A 19,390-nucleotide genomic window follows, 5' to 3' on the forward strand; every position below is an offset into this window, starting at 1 on the left:
AAACCATGAGAAAGACTTTTATATCGCTTGGGCTTTCGATGATCAGTCATTATCAGTACCTATATATATATATAAATTGATAAGCAACATTATATTAAATCAAGCCATGTTCTCAGTTCTCACATATCACTTCAATTAAACAAGATCAAAGATTCAAAGAGTGAAAACTTACAAGAACTGCTCACTTGGGGCTATAATAGAGGCAATCAACCAAAGGTCCAAAGCTTTGAAGACATTGAGGTCTTGATTCTTGAATCCTAAATCGAATTCGTCATTGATCAAAAACAGAAATGCAGAACTAATTACTTTCAATTTCAATAGAACAAATGGAATCATTCATACCTTGTAGTTGTAGAGTTGGACTTTGAAGTTTCACTTTCTCCTAAATCCCAATCACCCAAATACAAATTGAAGTTAGACCGTTAGAGGAACTGACGAGGGACTGAGGGAGCCTGCCAAAAGTTCAGCCCTCCATTTTGGTTATGTACCCAGGTAATTAGGTAAATAAGACATTACTTTTTTTTTTCATTGGGCTGGGCTGGGCTATGATATATATATATATACCTAGGGGTTTTTTGGCCCAATTTTCGGTTGGGCTGGATACAGCCTTTGCTTTAGTTCCGTCCCTGAGTGCAAACGAGACGCATGTTTTGTTATTTTTCCCCCCTCATATTGGTTTAATTGATATCTGATAGTTAGTTTAGAACGATTCTACAAAGAGAAGAGAAAGTACACGATCTTAGTGGCTATACGAAGTTCACATTTCTATCTTATCTTTACAATGAGGTCTTTATAAATCTAAAGGGGCCTAATTCTAAAGTGGCCTACTATATTGAAACTTGGGACTGTGAGATCTTTGACTGATAGACTGGCATATGTAGTTGGAATTATGTTGTCATAATGTTTGATCTAGTACAAAACTTAGTGTTCCCACAACATTCTGCAATCAAGCATCAATTCCTGTTTTGGACTTTTGGTAGACACCCTTTTCCAGTTTGTGGTGACCAGACTTGCTCTAAATTTCTAAATACTATTGCCATCAACCAAATAACCAACAATGTGATCTGATCCTTTTTCTTTTGTTGAGAATGATCCAACCAAACCTTCTTTCGGTATGTTAGCATAGCTTAGGCTGCTAATACCTATCTAATTTTCCATAAGTCAATTCTCACATCATCCACAGACATGAGAGGACCAGTTTGATAAGTTTGTGATTTGGCAAGTATGACTGAGCTTTCATTAGGATCTTTAAGCTTCTTTCAGCAGATATTAAGTGGAGCTCTCTTTTTTTTAATGGCATTGATTTCCATAAGGACATATTATAAAGAGATCTACGTATCACAATCATTTGTTAAATTCCACATGGTTTATTTTTTTTTTTCTTTTCCTGGTTACTGTTATCACTTGTTCTTTCCCTTCAAAATTATCACACTTCTTGTTATTAAGGTTGTTATCTCATTGCTTGCATCTCAAATGTGCTTGTCAACTGCCATCTACTTTTCTTAGAGCATTTCATGGATGAAAATAAAGTTGTTATTCATACAACAAATTCAAAGCTTTATCACATTATGAAAATTTTAAAAGCAAATTCTGCTATCTAAGCATAGAATCAGATACAACAGTAGCACTGTAAAAGTGTGGGTTGCAAATCAAGTCTTCTCTCTTATGCATGCTTCTCCATGAGCTCTCTAAACAATGCTTCAGGTGCTGCAATTGGAATTAAACAAAGATAAGTCAGTAAGTAGTAACACCCATTAATGTGAATATTGAATTTAGATGATACACATTTGGTAAATCAAACATGTTCAGTTTACCTGGCAAACCAGTGAAGTTCTTGTATTGTTCAAACCCTTGCCTAATCAACATCTCTGTCCCATATACAACAGCAGCTCCAGTCTCTTTTGCTTCTCGGAGGAGTCTAGTCTCTTTTGGCGTATAGATGGCATCAAAAACTAAGCAATAGTGTTTCAGAGCTTGCTGCAGAAACCAAAAATAAAAGCTTGTTGAGATTTTATGTTGATGGCAATGGCATGAAGTCATTTAAGATGAATAAGGTTTGCGAGGAAACACTGACTTTGGAGATAGGAGTGTCATCAACGTTAGGCTTCATCCCCACAGATGTAGTGTTGGCAAGAATCATTCCCTCTTCCGGATGGAAATTTTCAACTTCTTCAAGAGTCATAGCTTGTCCCCCTACTTTGTCAGCCAGCTCCTTGGCTCTTTCTGCAATAGACATACAACATGAATTACCACAATGAAAATCAGAAATTAACTTTGCATAATTCACAGGTACAGTTGTAGGATGTTACCATATGTTCGGTTGGCACATACAACTCTTGCTCCTTTCTGTGCAGCACCATATACAAGTGACTTGCCAGCACCACCGGCTCCCAAGACCACAAACAACTTTCCAGCCAGGGGTGATTTACCAGCAGGAATGGCACCGTTCATACCTGTAATAAAGGAAGGAAATTATAAGAGGCAGCTTATCACATGTTTTAAGAAGATAATTTGATTAGTACAGGAGCAAGGAAACGATGAGTAGACCTCGTAGTTCGTCCTCAATGCCACTGATGGAGCCAATGTAGTCGGTGTTGAAAGCCACTAACCTCCCATCAGGCTTCCTGACAATGTTGTTGATAGCTCCGATTTTCTGTTACAAACAAAGAGGTGATGTAAATCAAGTTCTGATTCATGTGACAATATCTAAACAAGTGCTGCAGGGTGAAAACTTATCAAAATACCTTGGCAATGGAATCAATCTCATCCATGCATTTGAGTGCTGCCTCCTTATGTGGAATGGTACAACTGCATTTCAAATCAGATAAGTTAGCGACCACTAATTTCTTAACTAGAAATCCTTCAATGATGCATATGAAGTATAAAAAGTGAAACCCCCAAGTTTCCGAAAGTTATGGGCTATGAGAAATGGCAGAGTATAGTAAGCATTCTGAAAGGGGATTATACCTGCATCCTGAAAAGTCAACGGATGAATATGTGTTGAAAAACTTCTCAACATCATCCACCAGAAAATGAACATAGACTGCATTAAGGCCAACTGACTTGAATGCTGCATTGAATAGTAGAGGACTCTTGCTGTGACCAACAGGCTTCCCAATAATCCCATAGATTTTGGTATCAGGTCTAATAAGTCTGAAGTTGTATAAATCCAACAAGTCTCTCGCAGTTGGTTGCCCAGGAGCTGATATCGCACCGGCTTCTAGTGCACCATAGGTAAGATATCCACCAAACTTGGGGCTAAGTAGTCGTGAAATCAAACCTCTCTCTCCCATAACAATACCTATTGTTGGGACCTGGTCACAAATTCAGAAACATGTCATTTGCAAATCCATATATCAAAGTAAGGACATATGAAATTCCTTCAACTCTCAAACTGGCTTACCTGTGAATGCACAGTAATCTGGAAAATTCTGGCACAATCTGTAATGTCCAACGCTGTAGTTGCAATCTTCACAATGTCAGCTCCAGTGGCTTGGATTCTCGCCACAAGGTTTCCGATTGCCTCGGAAGATGGAGTGTTGTGAAAGTTGTGAGAAGAAACAATGACTTTGAAGTTGTCAGGCTTCTTTTCATAGATGGAATTGTTGAATTCATGGGCAACCTGAAAGGTGGGTAAACATGGAAGTCTTAAGTTACATGTTCCTTAACATACTTGGCATAACATAAAATTCCTAGTTAATATGCATTTCAAAACTTACTGATCACAAATCCAGCTAATGAATCATTGTTATCTTTCGATGCAAGAAAAAAGTGATCTGAAATGGCTACTGATGATCTAAATTATATGTGAAGGTTCATTAATATATAACTAGTTAACTACTACATATATAGCTAGGTAGGTTACCTCAAGCTCAATATCAATATAGTTAGCTCCCAGTTCCATGGCTGACCGAAGAGCATCTTGTCGCTTGGTTTCATCACCTTCATATTGACCGCCTTCCCAAACTGGCCTGAAGAGTTAACAAAGGATGGTAAGTACTTGACAAAACATAAACCCAGGTTATGTTTCAGCCTTGATTACATGTTGCTCAGTTCATTACCTGTAAGTGACAAGAGTAGGCAGAGGACTCTGCTTGATAAGTATTTGAAGATCTGAACTTGGGTTAAAGTTTCTCAAACAGTCCAGCCTGATTTCCACAACATCAGAACCAATTTCCTTAGCCTTGTGCATCTCAATAAGCATTTGGTCCACTGTGGTTCCCATTAGGGGTGTACATAGCAATGTTGGGCTGCTCAGAAATCCTCCAGTGCTTGTGTGAAGATCAGAGGTAGTAAACTAAAATCACACACCGACACAAACAAGAACAAAAATGAGCACAAGAGATTGTAACATGCATTTAGCATAATAATATGAGAATCTAAAATGGGTACCAGGAAACAGAAAAGGTAAAGAACAGAAAGATTTACCGGAAGGCTTCCCATGTCGGAAACTTGGTGGTATTGTGGCTTGAGGTTTCTGGGACTACTTCAAATGTCAGCACTCTATGTATAAGGTGGTTTAAGCATGCAAGGTATATATGGAAGGGTGCTTGATTGTGATTTGGTCTAGTGTACTAGTAATTATTGAGAGGGCAGTGGATGTACCTACTTGAGTATATTGACAAATGAAAATCTTGTTTGTGAAAAACATACAGAAGGAAAGGTAGCTCTGGAGTTGGAATGACCATTGCAAAGCCATCAAAAAATCAACTCCAAAATATTTTTGGTCAACTCTATCTTCCTGGTGGAATATTTTAAGAACATCAATATCATCTTTGAACATTAGGTAGTGAGGGAGGTACGCCAAATAGTACTGATCAATGATCTGAGTCTCACATACTATATGCATACTGTTTATTGAATACACAGCTAAACTTTCCTCATCCAAAGTAAAATTTGATGGTTAAAGTTGCCATCTTTCTGTTATGTTATTACCCATATTCGTTACTGTTAAAAAATCGAAAAGAAAAACACAAACTTGTAATTGGCATGGTTTTTTTGGGATTTCAGAGATCCCAACCCTTTCAATTCCCAAGAAAACAAGCAATGAAACACATACTTCTTCAGCCCCAAGTTGATGTACATAATCCACGAACAATTTCTATCAAAATCCAGCAAACACTCTAAACCCCAGATTACCTTAAACCCATAAACCCTAAACTCTTGTACATAATACATCTACCAACCATAGACCCTATCAAATTAGAAAGACAAAGATTTTCAAAGGCACCTGCTATTCAGCAATTTACTGTAGCTGGCGACTGAAAGTCAAAGAAATACTGAGGGGGGCTTCCATGGCTCTATCACCGTTATGGTCCTGACACCTAACTTGAGCACACAATTATTTGAATTTTTAGAATATACAATACAAAATACCAATCCTTTGTTGGTATAAGGAAGTTGAACTTGAACTCACAAATGAACATACCCACATATTAGGATAAAAGGAAGTTCAACTTTTGCTTCAACCCCAGAAAACTATCCCAACTTAAGTTGTTTCCCAGAAGAAAGACAAGTATTTGACACCCATAATAAGGTTACTTATGCACGGTGAAACTCAAAGAGTAAAACTTCAAGGCATCAAGAAATGACTATGCTGTACATAAGTGAGCAAAATCATCCAATCATACTTTTTCCACACCTATCAAGTCTGTTAAGTCAGTCAGAACATATGTGCTTCTCCTAAAGAGAATCAATGCAACTCAGAAACAAAGCAGTTGCTGACCAAGAAAAGTAGCACATGCAGTAAATTAGGGGTGACTCAAGGCATATGGTACCACGATGGATCAACTAGTACTTCATTTTTGGAATTTGTTACAGGTTCACACTAGGTTTAGTTAAGGACATTACTACGATGTCTTGGAAAGATCTTGATTCAAAAGATGTATTCCAGCATTCTGTGGAGAAACAGAATTAGCACCAATTTCATAGTCATTGGAAGACATACCCAACTACCAAAGACAACAAACTAGACTGCACAGCCAAGGGTACGGTGAAAGTTGGCAATGCATGGAGACTAGCAGCTGACATGGCTCACTAATTATGTTCTTTTACGCAGCTGATATGCATGAGGTGTGGGATATAGACTGCTGGAACTTCTTTTCCTTCCTTCTGTCTGCTCTTGCTTTTCAACAGTGGGTGACAGAGACGGCCTCAATTTTCCATTCCCTTTTAGCTTCTCAAGATCTTGAATAGCCTTCATAATGCCGATTGCTGGGTATGGGACGCTGTGGTCTTCAATGCATTTAAGCACCGCTCTTAGATCGGCTATTCGGTCATTTACAACCTTATCCTGCAAGAGAAAGAAAACATGGATAGATGTCCATTAACATTGAGAATGGTATATATCTATTTCAGAAGCAGTAGTTGGATGTTGAATGAAGATCTAAGGTACCTCTTCAACATGTGATTTCACTTCACGGAGCCTATCATTGCAACGCTTCTGTGCATCCTCTACAAATTCTATCAAGAGTGGTACTGGGTCAAACTTATCATTTAGCTTGAAGGTGCAGATAAATCTTACAGCCTGAATCAGTTGCTTTCTTCCAATGAGACTCCGAACAATATCTGAGTGCAAAACAAATTAAAGGATAAAGACAAGTCTAATTCCATAGCATCATCAGTTCATCACACCATCTTAGAGAAGTTAGTAACAGCAGTTTCATTAACAAAAGAAAATATATTTAAGATGGCAAAGAAGAAACTAGAACAGAATCACAACGTCACAAGTCACAACTAGGAGGGAAAAGACAGTGCCAGTGATTCAAGATGCACTTCTGTGAAAATGTTATCTGAACATCAATTCTTTTTACCTCCACTGACAAAATATAATGAATCCCAACCAAAATCAATCTTAAAAGCTGACTACTTAACTTTATTGAACATGGTTTTAACAAGGTATCTTGTACTTGTGAAGTATCTTTGGGTACTCAAATCATATCAAGGTCATTTCCTAATTGTCAGCCTATTATTTCCTAGTGGCAGCATACAAATCAAGCTGAAGATAAGTATCACCTAGCAATAGGGACACACTAATGGCAGTGACTTGCACTAATTTTCTAGAATTCTTGAAGCATATAACCTAGCTATATTGTAAAGTTTAAAGAGAATTAAAAGAACAGACCAAAAGATAAATACTAGTAGTCAAAAGTGGAAAAAAAAAAAAAAAAAACTACTATGAAAGCCCATATTTTTAAAACACTCACCAAGGATTTTATCTTCAAACCAAAGTGTGACATTTCTGTAAAGTCTGCTTATTCTGAGAAATCATTCCAAGAAGCTTGAAAATCTCATCAGCATCAAAAAGAGCTGACAATTGGCCACCCACCAACTCAACTTTGTTTAAGTTCTCAGCGATTGACGACTGCAAGGTTCTACCATATGTACTGATATCGACTGTAAGATCCAACTTCTTTTCAAGTTTTCTCTCTTCCATCTGGATTCCATGGCAGAGTAATTCCAAATGCACTTTCTGCTCTTGAACTGACTTCTGGAGAGCATTGAACCGCTTTTCACATTCTTGTATGGAATTTTTATATGAATGAAGTTGCTCTTCTCTTTCCAATAGCAGAGAATCAAATAGTTTTTGCTTTGATTCAAGCTCTCTGGCCTTCTCTTCAAGTTGTCTCTCCGAATGCTCTTTTCTCTCTTTTAAGGATTTCTCAAGTGAAGCAAAATGCTTTACTCTTTCTAACATCTCAGTCATCGTTTGAGAAGCATATTGCATCTGCTCCTGTTCAAACAATCTGGCTTGCTCTTCAAGCTGTCCCTCTTTTAACTTCAGTTCATATGAAGCTGAATCCAAAGACTCTTGGCGGTCTTGTAACGACTTCTCAAGTGCAGCCAAGGTCTTTCCTTTTTGTTCCATCGATTTTCCTTTTTGTTCTATCGATTCTTCAAGTGACACTAAATGCTTTTCTTTTTCCAAATGCTCAGCCTTCACTCGAGAAGCAAACAACTCAAACTCTTTGGCTCGCTCTTCAAGTTGCCCCTCTTTAATCACAACCTCGTTAAGGCACTCCTCCACCTTCTTCTCAGTAACACCAATCTCCTCAACTCTCAGCTCAAACTCTTGCCCCTCAATCTCCCTCTCCTTCAATTCCAGCCTACAACACCACTCCTCCATCGCCTTCTCAAGAAAGCGAAACTCTTTCGCCCTCGAATCCATCTCCCTCACCATCTCCTTCTTCAATTTCTCAATCAAACCAATCTCCCCCCTTTTCGATTCCACCTCCTTCTCAAACTCCTCAATCTCCTTTTGTTTCAAATCACACTCCCTCCTCTTCTCCTCCACACATCTCTCAACCAGCTTCAGCTCATCTTTCGCCTCCGAAACCCGAATCTCGGTCACCTCACACGCCTCTCTCTTCTCCCAAACTCTCTCACTCAACACATTAATCTCATCAGCATGTTCCTTAATCTGAGATTTCAGGGAAAGCAAGTGGCTCTTACTCAATTCCAGCTCCTTCTCTTTGACTCCGATATCGTCCTCCCGGGCCTTGACTTCCCGGAACCGGGTCCCGAGCTCGTTCTGGAGCTCCGTGCACTGATTGGTCAGCTGGACGAGGAAGGCCGCCTGGGCTTGGAAAGCCCCGTACTTTTCGAGGAAACTGCTATTTGATTCATTCGTCTTCTCCATTTTTGTGGAAACCCTAAAACTTTGAGAAAGAAGAAGAAGGTGGAGAGCTCTTGTAACACACTCCATCAGTGTGAGTGAGCTTCTAATTTTATATGAATGTGAATCAGCACGGGCCCCACAGGAGAAGTAGAAAGTCGACACCTGTATTATGGGTCCATCCCAGCCAGCATCCCCTCTCCTAATTTTTTTTTTTTTTTTTTTTTTTTTTTTAAGATGAAAGACGTTAAGCTTTGTATTCAGTAAAGAAGGAGATACAAATAAACGAATTGCTCTAAAAGAGGTCAGGTAAGAATCAAGACATGAGGTTACCATAAAGCAACTTATCCAAAATTTTGTTTTGACCATTAAAATAAGGGATTAAATTAACAGAAATATATATACTTGTGTGCATACCATAATATGGACCATAAAACAACAGTTAATGAATGTATATACAAGTCTAGCATTGTATCTGCTATATGAGGTGCACTATGCGTTAGAAATTGTATGTATGAGTGATCCATCAGAAAGTTTGGAAATTTTGAGCTGTCTTTTGTAATAGGATAATGTGTCCGAGCTGAAAATCAGTTGATCCGTAGAGCCTTTGTAAATATTTGAAACATGACAATGATGTTATGCATACACGACATATCTTATTTTACTATTCACACACCTTATCAATTTTTCAACGGTTATAATTCAGTTTTACTTATAAACTACCAATTGAAATTGCTATATTATTAACTCCTAACGTAAATAAGGTGTGTGAATATATAAAAAACGTGTGTGAATAGCACCACCTTATTTTAAAGTCCTAATTATAAAATGGCTACTAACTACTAATTGCTCCTTTCCTTCTGAAATGAAAACAACGGGGTCTAGTATTGGTATTCTGTGCTATATATCAATCAATGGTGGTTGATAAAGACACTTTAAGGTTCATAATTTTTGGATTGGAAAGAGTGTGATACTACCTTGCTTTTTGCACTTGTATTAATTCCTTACGAAATAGTTGAGAGAATATCAAGTATTCCAATTGAACTTTCAAATTCTTTGGATAAACCTATACTGTTCTACTAGTAGTTCTTAGTTAAGAGTGCTTACTCTGGAAGTATCAATCTCACTATGATGATAAATGGTATCTGGAAGAATATATAGCACCTCAACCTACCTCCAAAACTCGAGATTTCTTACATGGTTGTTTTGCACAAGAGATTGCTCACAAATGTGAGCAGAGCCGGGACTCACCTTGATGCTACTAGCCTGCCATCCATCTATGGCAATAAAACTGGCACCACTTTCATGGTTCATTGACGGAGATAATCACCAGACAACTCAGGGTGTTTATACAGGCAAGACAGAAAGCCAATCCAGATAGCCGGGGTATAATTTGGCAATGACTAGCACGGATATGGCTCACCGATTATGTTCTTTTATGCCGCTTATATGCTTCAAGTGTTGGCGAGGGACTGCTGGAACTTTGTTTCCACGCTTTTCTCTTCACTTGTTCTCCAACACTGGCTGAAAGAGACATCATTAACTTCCCATTCACCTTTACTTTCTCAAGACCTTGAATTTCCATGACAATGCCGATTGGTGGGTACTGGGACTCAAGCTTGTGGTCTTCAATGCATTGGAGCACAGCTCTTAGATCAGCTATTCGGTCATCCACAACCATTTCCTGAGAGAGAACAAAAGCATGGATTTATTTCAGAAGCAGTTGTTGGATGTTGAATGAAGATCTAAGGTACCTTTTCATCATGTGATTCCACTTCGCCGAGCATTTCACTGCAACACTTTGCATCCTCCACAATTTGTATTAAGAGTGCTACTGGGGGAAACTTGTCATTTAGCTTGAAGGTGCATATAAATCTAACAGCCTCAATCAGTTTCTTTCTTTCAATGAGATTCTGGATAATATCTGCTTGGAGGAAAACAAATTCAAGGATCATCAAATTGTTACAGACAAGTCTAATTCCACAGCATATCAGTTCATCACTCCATCTTAAAGTTACTAAGAGCAAGTTCCTCAACAAAATAAAGCATACTTAAGATGAAAAAGAAGAAACTAGCTAGAACAGAATCACATGTTCACAAATAAGCAAGGAAAAAGATGAAATGCCAGTGGTGCAAGATACATTTCAGTGAATTAGTCTAATTCCATAGCATCATCAAACTGCTAGTTGCAAAACAAATTAGAGGATCATCAAACTGCTACAGACACGTCTAATTCCATACCATCATCAGTTCATCCCCCAATCTTAAAGTTACTAACAGCAAGTTCCTCAACAAAATAAAGCATACTTAAGATGAAAAAGAAGAAACTAGCTAGAACAGAATCACATATTCACAAATAATTATGGAAAAGCTGAAATGGTGCAAGATACACTTCAGCGAACAAATAATCTGATCCTCAGTTATTTCACCTCCACTGACAGTATATCAATAATCCCAACCAACAACAATCTGTGAACAGTCTACTACTTAAACTATATTGTGCATAGTTCTAACAAGGTACGCATCTTGTGATTGTGAAGAATCCTTGGCTAGTGAAATCATATCAAGGCCGTTTCCAAGTCATCAGCCTATCATTTCCTAGACGCAGTATACAAACCTAGCTGAAGATAAGTATCATGTTAGTGAAAGGGACACACTGATGGCATCTATGACCTTCACATTTGTATCCTAGAACTTGAGAGGCATATACACTCAGTATATTGTAAAGTAGTCAAAGTGGAACAAAAACAACACTCTAGGAAGGCTCATTTTTAATACACTTACCAGGAATTTTATCTTCAAAACCAAGTGTCTGACACAAATTCAAAGTCTGCTTATGCTGCGAAATCATTCCAAGAAGTTTTAAAATCTCATCTGCATCTAAAAGAGCTGACAATTCGCCACCCTCCGATTCAACCTTGTTTAACCTCTCATCGATTGGCAACTGCAAGATTTTACCATCTGGTTGGTCACTTGTACAATATGGAATAATCATATTATTAGCAGCGGGTGTCAGTTCCAACTGCTCAGCCTTTGCTTGAGACTCGTGATGTGTTAGCTTCAGTTTTAGCTCTCTGCCCTGCTTTTCAAGTTGCCTATCTTTCATCTGGTGGGAGAGAGAATCCAAATGCTCTTTCTGCTCTTGAACCAACTCCTGGAATGCATTCAACTGCTTTTCACGTTCTTGTACGGATTTTCCAAACAAGTCTAGTTGATGTTTTCTTTCCAATTGTTGAGAATCAAATAGAACTTGCTTTGATTGAAGCACTCTGCCCTGCTCTTCAAGTTGTCTCTGCGAATGCTGTTTGCTCTCTTGTAACGATTTCTCTAGTGATTCCAAACTCTTTTCTCTTTTTTCCATCAATTTTTCAACTGAAGCAAAATGCTTCTCCTTTTTCAAATGCTCAGCCTTCACTTGAGAAGCAAATAACTCAAACTCTTTGGCTTGCTCTTCAATTTTCCCCTCTTTCATCTTGAGTTCATATGAGACTGAATCCAAAGACTTCTCTTGTTGTTGTAAAGCTTTTTCAAGTGCATCCAAGCTCTTCTCTCGTTCTTCCATCAATTTTTCAACTGAAGCAAAATGATTCTCCTTTTTCAAATGCTCAGCCTTCACTTGAGAAGCAAATAACTCAAACTCTTTGGCTTGCTCTTCAATTTTCCCCTCTTTCATCTTGAGTTCATATAAGACTGAATCCAAAGACTTCTCTTGTTCTTGTAAAGATTTTTCATGTGCATCCAAGGTCTTCTCTCGTTCTTCCATCAATTTTTCAACTGAAGCAAAATGCTTCTCCTTTTTCAAATGCTCAGCCTTCACGCAAGAAGCAAACAACTCCAACTCTTCAGCTTGCTCCTCAAGCTGCCCCTCTTTCATCTTCACTTCATATGAGACAGAATTCAAAGACTTTTCGCGTTCCTGTATCGATTTTTTAAGTACATTCAAGGTCTTCTCTCGTTCTTCCATCGATTTCTCAAGTGAAGCAAAATGGTTTTCTTTTTCCAACTGCTCACTCTTAACTCGAGAAGCAAACATTTCAAACTCTTTGGAGACAGAATCCAAATACCTCTCTTTAATCACAATCTCATCAAGGCACTCCTCCACCTTCTTCTCCATAACACCAATCTCCTCAACTCTCAGCTCAAACTCTTGCGTCCTCAATTCAAACTTCTCACACAGCCCCTCAATCTCCCTCTCTTTCAATTCAAGCCTACTACACCAATCCTCCATCGCCTTCTCAAGAAAGCGAAACTCTTTCGCTCTTGAATCCATCTCCCTGATCATCTCCTCCCTCAATTTCTCAATCAAACCAAGCTCCCCCCTTTTCGATTCCACCTCCTTCTCACACTCCTCAATCTCCCTTTGTTTCAAAACACACACTCTCCTCTTCCCATTTAGACATCTCTCAACAAACTCACACTCATCTTTCTTCTCCCGAATCCGAATCTCTGCCACTGCAAACGCCTCCCTCTTCTCCCTAACTCTCACAGTCAACAAATCAAGCTCATCTACATGTTTCTTAATCAGAGATTTCAGGGACAGCAAGTGGCTCTTACTCGATTTCGCCTCCTTCTCTTTGACTCCTATTCGGTCTTCCCGTGCCCTGACTTCCCGGAACCGGTTCCGGAGGTCATTCTGGGCCGAGTCGAACCGGGCCTGGAGCTCCTGGTACTGCTTGGTCAGCTGGACGAGGGAGGCCGCCTGGGTCTGGAAAGCCTCTAACTTTCTGCGGAAGCTGGCCTCTTTCTCATCCATCGTCTTCTCCGATTTTTGTGGAAACCCTAAAACTGTACGGACAAAAAATCGAGGAAGCTAGAGAGTGAGAGTTCAGTGAATTAGAGGAGAGCTCACTGAATTAGACTGATCAGTAAAATGAGATTCCTACTCCAGAAAGAAGAAAAAAAAAAAAACAAAAAAAAAGGGACCACAAGAGAGACAACAGGTCGACACGTGTATTATTATAAGCCCGTATTTTAATTTTCTAATTTTGGTCGCTACAAAGACATTTTTCGTGAATATTGAGTGTTTATTAGGCTAGGCCGGGTTAATTTGAAGCGACAGGGTCCACAGGACGACACGTGTATTATTAATGCTTGTTTTGCAAATGCTCCAAATTCTTTATTTTTAACTAAAAAAAAAAAAATGCTCCAAATTCTTGCGAAATATTTGGTGAAATCATTAGCTTCAAAGACTAATGCTTGTGACGATGTTTTAGACGAAGGGACTAAAATTTCCACAATAATTTTGATATTTTCTCAAAATTTTCGTTTATTTTAATATTTTAGTCACTGTTAAGGTTTTCATCAAGATGACGCATGGTAGCAGTACAAAAGTTCTTACTTGGGAAACCATTGCTTGCTTGAGCAAGTTGTGTAAGTTTTGAACAAGTAAACTGATGTCTTGTATAGACATTAAAATAAACCTATACATACTAGAATAAGGAACTAAACTAACTCCTTAAATGCTACGAGAAATAAATGTATCTTTAAAGAAAACTTCAATCCTCATCAATAAATGAAGTATAGTGAGTTGTTAAATGATACAATCTAGGCATTGCAGAGTTTGAGCAATCCTCATCAATAACATGAAGAAGTATCACAGAAATTAGCTTCGTGTTTTAGGGTAAGGTTTATGCCTCACTATGGGGAGCATCTGAAACAAACAAACAAACAACAGGAAAGCATTTGTAGACATACCAAAGTTGTTTCAATCAGTAAGATTAGGATGATTCGAGGCCACACCATACGAGGACTGTAGGAAAGACTTTCAAACAAGATAGGTGTTCCACTATTCAAGCATTCTCTGTGGCAATAAACTTAGCAATTATGCTCTTTTACGCAGCTGATATGTGTGAGATGTTGGTGTAGCAATTCTGGAACTTCGCTTCCTTCCTTTTTTCTGCTCATGTTTTTCAACATTGGACGGTAGAGATGGCACCAGGTATGGATTCTCCTTTAGCTTCCCAAGCCATTCAATTTCCATCATAATATCAATCGGTGGGTACTGTGACTCAAGGCCGTGATCTTCAATGCATTGAATCAGAGCTCTTAGATCAGCTATTTGGTCATCTGCAGCCTTTTCCTGAAAGCAAAATTCATCCCCAAGAGGTGTAAATTAATTAAGGATGTTCCTGGATGTATCTATTTAGAAGGCACTTGTTGAATGTACCTTTTCATCATGTGATATGTCTTTACTGAAAATTTCAGTGCAACTTTTCTTTGCATCCTCCGCATATTCTTTCAAGAGTGGTACCAGGGGAAATTTGTCAGTCTGGTTGAAGTTGCAGATAAATGTAACAGCCTTGATCAGCTGCTTGCTTTCAATAAGATTCTGAATAATACCTGTTAAGTGAAACAAATTGAAGGACTCATCAAACTGCCAGACAGAAGTCGAATTCCATAGCATCATCACCCAAACTTAATGAAGTTACTACAATGCATTAACAGCAGAAAGGATAGTAAGATGATATAGATGAAACTAGAAGCTTAGTAGTTAGAACACAATCATAGTAATGCAAGGAAAAGACCAGTAATCTAGTACCTGCACCAACTCAATCAATCTGTTAAGAATCCTACTACCTCACGCAATTGTACATAGCCTACATCATATCTTGAACTCCTAATTGTACATTGCCTAACCCATATCTTGAAGTCCTGACGCATCTTCGGTTTTAAATTATTTCAAAGCACTTTGGCAATGGTCGAAACCACTATTTCCTAGATGCAGTACGAATCAAGCCTAAGATAACTGTGACTGGAGCACAAGGGACACATAATGGCATCTAGGATAGTCAAGGTTACAACTTACAAGCATATAGCCTAATATTGTGAATGCAAAGAGAAATTACATAAAATAAACTCAGACATATACGTATGTACGTATGTATGTATGTATGCATGTTTGTATGTCTGTATGTATGAAAGATATCCGTACTCATAGCCAAAACACTTACCAGGGATCACCTCAAAGCTTCTACCATCCGTACTAATGTGAAGTTGATCGCTTACAGATTGAGGAATATTCATATTGTCAGAGGCAGGGGCATGTTCCAAGCACTCAGTATTCACTTCAGAATTAAAATGTTTTAACTGCAAATGATCAAGCTCTTTGCCCTCAACTTGCCTCTCACTTGTATGGAGTGCGTGGGAGAGTGAATCCAAATGCTTAATCTGATCTTGAACCGACTTTCTGAATCTGCTGAACTGCTTTTCAAATTCCTCCATCGACTTTCTAAGTAAAACAAGTTGCACTTCTCTTCCCAATAGCTGAGAATCAAATAGTTTTGGTTTCAACTCCAATATCGCTCTGCCCTGCTGTTCATGTTTCCCCTCTGAAAGCTTTTTGACCGCTTCCATCTTCATTTGGACTGCATTCAAAGACTGATCTTGTTGTTCTAACAATTTTTTAAGTGATGAGGCAAAATACTTCTCTCTTTTGAACAGCTGAGTCTTCACTTGACAAGAAAATTGTGTTTGCTTCAATTCAAGCTGTTTGGCCTCCTCTTCAATGTGCCTCCCTTTCATCTCAAGATCATGGGACACTGAATCCAAAGCCCTTACGCGTTCTTGTATCGATTTTTCACTTGATTGCAAGTACCTCTCTTTAATTAGACCCTCATTTAAGCATTCATCCACCCTCTTATCAATAACACGAATCTCTTCAACAATCGGCTCAAATTGTTTCCCTCTCAACTCAAACTTCTCAAACAACCTTTCTAGCTCCCTCTCCTTCAACTCAAGCTTACAAGACCACTCCTCCCATTTCAGTTCCATCTCCTTCTCACATTTCTCAATTGACATCTGCAATGCCATAACTTGCTTCCCTTTCACATCACATTCTTTCGTCTGCTCCTGAATCAACTTCAACACCCCATCTAACTCCCTCTCCTTTAACCGAATCCGCTCCTTCAGTACCTTCTCCTTATTCTCAAACTCCTTCCTCCTCTGTTCCACACATCTCCCAAAATAATACTCTTTTTTTCGGACTCCAAAACCCGATTCTCAATCAACTCACACTCCTTCCCCTTCTCTCTAACTAATATCTTCATCGCATCGACCTGATCAACAAGCTCCCCTCTCTTCATTCCCATCGCCTTCTCCCATTCATCATAACACCTCCTTTTCGCCTCAATCTCCTCTTCTTTCAACCCACATTCTCCAATACTATCCTCAATCTTCCCTTCCACAACTCGCAGCTCCATCTCCTTCGCCGCAACCTCTTTCGCCTTCTCCACCACACATTTCTCCAAAATTCCCAATCTCTGGGCCGATTCCAAACCCTTCTTTTCAACCAAATCAAACTCTTCCTTCTTCTCACTCACCCTCACCTTCAACAAATCAAGCTCCTCCACATGTTTAACAATCAACGGCTTCAGAAAAGCCAGGTGGTACTTACTAGATTCCAGCTGCTTCTCCAGCGCTTCCATCTCCGCCTTTCTCTCTTCCAGCTTCTTCTCTCTGGCGCCGACCTCCCTTTCCCGGTCGCGGGCTTCTTGGAACCGTGTCCGGAGCGAGGTCTCGGTGGACCCCCACCGCGCCTGGAGCTCCTTGAACTGGCGGGTCAGCCCGACGAGCGAAGCAGCCTGCGTTTGGAAGGTGGTGTACGCTTTGCCGAAGCTCCTCTGCCGCTGCTTCAAGTCCGAGTCTTTCGTCGCCGGAGCTGTCAGCTCCTCCATTTTCTGCTCTGCTCCGATTGTCGAAACCCTAAAGGCTAAAACTTTACCGACGTTAATGGCGGAGAGAAATCAAAAAGGTCGTTGCTTTCAAATTGGGGTCATGCTCACTCCATGACCGAGCTTATTCTCAACTGTAGAGATTCCTACTCAGCAGAGCAGATAGGGACCCACAGGCAGCCAGAAATCCGACACGTGTACTTGGTGAAAAACATATTTGGTTTCGGAGGTTCAAATGAGTTAGTAATGTACTTATTCAGTCAGTATTTAGATCGGATTCACAAGAGTATTCAATAATTAGTCTGGTTTCCCCCATCGCAGGGACATGAACCCAAATGCCCTATAAACCTTCACAAGAAGGGTGTTGATATTCAAGCTCTAGACATATGAAATCTATTCTAGTCTTCTAGGTGGCTTGATCAACTTTACCACACTAAATAGTTAATTTTTTAAGTAGTCAAAATAATAGATTACATATAAAATTTCTGAATCATCCAAAATCAGAAAACATGGGACTAATTGTTTGAATAAAATAGCTCCCCTAGAAACTAGAGGATTACTGGAGTCGTAAGACTTTTGGGTTGGATAAGAGTGTCCAAGATTCTTCAAAGCATCAACTACAATATTGATCACGGAAGAGGAATAGTGTAGTCACAAGATTTTAAGACTAGATAAGAATGACCGAAATTAGTCAAAACATCAACCGAGAAATTAGCTTCTCTAAACCTATGATGAGACGAAACATCGTGGAGTGGTGGTTTGTGACATATATGATCTTTGGATATGACTAAATATTAACTGGAAAATGAATTGAGATATTTCTTTATGTTGGGATCGTATAGATTGATGTCACAAAATAACTCTGTAAGTAGTGTTTAATTGCCACTTTTATGTAATTTCCATTGCTTCCAATTCATCTATTTTAGGCTGCTGCATGTATCATGCAACGCCAGTAGAGTTTTCTATTCAACCTCATTGAATTGATCTTTTTTTTGTTGAATTCCCTTGTTTAGGAGGAAGTGAAACATGATAGGTATTTGACAAGCAATTTCCGGCCAAAGTGTGATTCTTGTTACAGATCCAAGGTTTATCTCATCGGCTCCTCCTCAGAATAGATGTTCCTATGAATACATATTACAAGACCCTATTCTATTTAATGAGCTAATTGAAACTAAAACTTTTTCCTTTGGTTGCTTATATATGTATATAGGAAGATGGAGAAACAAAATGTCTGGACCTTGGAGATAGCCGAGAACTATGCTCAGACTGCTCTTCTATAGCAGTCACGAATTCAGACGAATGCAATTCCATAATCCAAAGTGTTTTTGAAAAGAATAACTTACATTGGATGAACAAATTCCCATATTTTTCATCGACAAGAATCAAAGGAGGAGATTTAACAGGAAGTTTATATTCTTTGAAGGTAAGGTGGGAATAAACTCTAGAATTATACATGATTCATCATTTTACTCTAAAATTGTAAGAAGAATAGATTAATTTTTATGGTTCTTATAACTGTAAGAAGATATATATATATATATATATATTAATAAAATCTAAAATTGTTTAGTTATGTATAATTTGGCTAATTATATCACTAAACATTTTATGCATGATTTTTTACTGATCTCTACCAGTGTCGTCCTTCACAACTATTTAACAGCACAAGTGCTTTGTTACAACCTTAATATGTTTTAACCTTTTTGTTTTGTAGTACAGATGGTCCACTTCCAGTTGGCGTGTTCCTTCCAAGTATATGGGATTGCTTTCCGGATATCATATTCAGACTTATCACGGGTGGAATTCAAAAGGTAAGAATTTAGCCGCAAAATATTGATTTTTTGATTAGTTTATTTTCTTTCTTTCATGGAATTGCATGATCTAGACGCTCCAAAATTTGTTCAATTTTTTTATCTCCATGTATCATGAAACGATAAGGATTTAAGATCTAGTTGAAAAATGAATAATTTAGTATAATTAATGTGTCCAAAACTATATGTTCATCACTATGAGTCTATGATATTATTATAAATTTGAATGATTTGTCATGAGTTAATTATATATATATATATATATATATATATATAGAGAGAGAGAGAGAGGAGAG

At 38.5% G+C, this 19,390-nt stretch overlaps 4 protein-coding genes and 1 non-coding gene across 5 annotated transcripts; all 5 read right to left on the bottom strand.

Annotated features, from left to right (window-relative positions):
- Positions 1–1,510: 1,510 nt before the first annotated feature.
- LOC101311774 (bifunctional 3-dehydroquinate dehydratase/shikimate dehydrogenase, chloroplastic-like) lies at positions 1,511–4,511 on the bottom strand. The gene is made up of 11 exons (XM_004302432.1): positions 4,429–4,511; positions 4,062–4,297; positions 3,866–3,971; positions 3,404–3,622; positions 2,968–3,314; positions 2,745–2,808; positions 2,548–2,653; positions 2,310–2,453; positions 2,075–2,223; positions 1,815–1,977; positions 1,511–1,707 (listed from the first exon to the last, which is right to left on the bottom strand). The coding sequence occupies exons 1-11, from the start codon at positions 4,441–4,443 to the stop codon at positions 1,664–1,666; spliced, it is 1,593 nt and encodes a 530-aa protein (XP_004302480.1). The 5' UTR covers positions 4,444–4,511; the 3' UTR covers positions 1,511–1,663.
- Positions 4,512–5,873: 1,362 nt separating this feature from the next.
- Positions 5,874–8,638, bottom strand: LOC101311403. The gene is made up of 3 exons (XM_004304998.1): positions 7,206–8,638; positions 6,395–6,567; positions 5,874–6,292 (listed from the first exon to the last, which is right to left on the bottom strand). Exon 1 carries the CDS (start codon positions 8,636–8,638, stop codon positions 7,220–7,222), a length of 1,419 nt encoding a protein of 472 aa, XP_004305046.1. The 3' UTR covers positions 5,874–6,292; positions 6,395–6,567; positions 7,206–7,219.
- Positions 8,639–9,746: 1,108 nt separating this feature from the next.
- LOC101312068 lies at positions 9,747–10,449 on the bottom strand. Its single transcript, XR_184865.1, has 2 exons — positions 10,369–10,449; positions 9,747–10,298 (listed from the first exon to the last, which is right to left on the bottom strand). It is a non-coding gene; the product is annotated as an uncharacterized LOC101312068 (transcript).
- Positions 10,450–11,369: 920 nt separating this feature from the next.
- Positions 11,370–13,367, bottom strand: LOC101311695. Its single transcript, XM_004304999.1, has one exon. The coding sequence runs from the start codon at positions 13,365–13,367 to the stop codon at positions 11,370–11,372; it is 1,998 nt and encodes a 665-aa protein (XP_004305047.1).
- Positions 13,368–14,123: 756 nt separating this feature from the next.
- On the bottom strand, positions 14,124–16,832 carry LOC101312361. Its single transcript, XM_004302433.1, has 3 exons — positions 15,565–16,832; positions 14,781–14,953; positions 14,124–14,693 (listed from the first exon to the last, which is right to left on the bottom strand). Exons 1-3 carry the CDS (start codon positions 16,421–16,423, stop codon positions 14,436–14,438), a joined length of 1,290 nt encoding a protein of 429 aa, XP_004302481.1. The 5' UTR covers positions 16,424–16,832; the 3' UTR covers positions 14,124–14,435.
- Between the last annotated feature and the right edge of the window lie 2,558 nt (positions 16,833–19,390).

This window comes from Fragaria vesca, linkage group LG6 (assembly GCF_000184155.1).
Source record: "Fragaria vesca subsp. vesca linkage group LG6, FraVesHawaii_1.0, whole genome shotgun sequence".
In the NCBI taxonomy this organism is placed as follows: domain Eukaryota; kingdom Viridiplantae; phylum Streptophyta; class Magnoliopsida; order Rosales; family Rosaceae; genus Fragaria; species Fragaria vesca.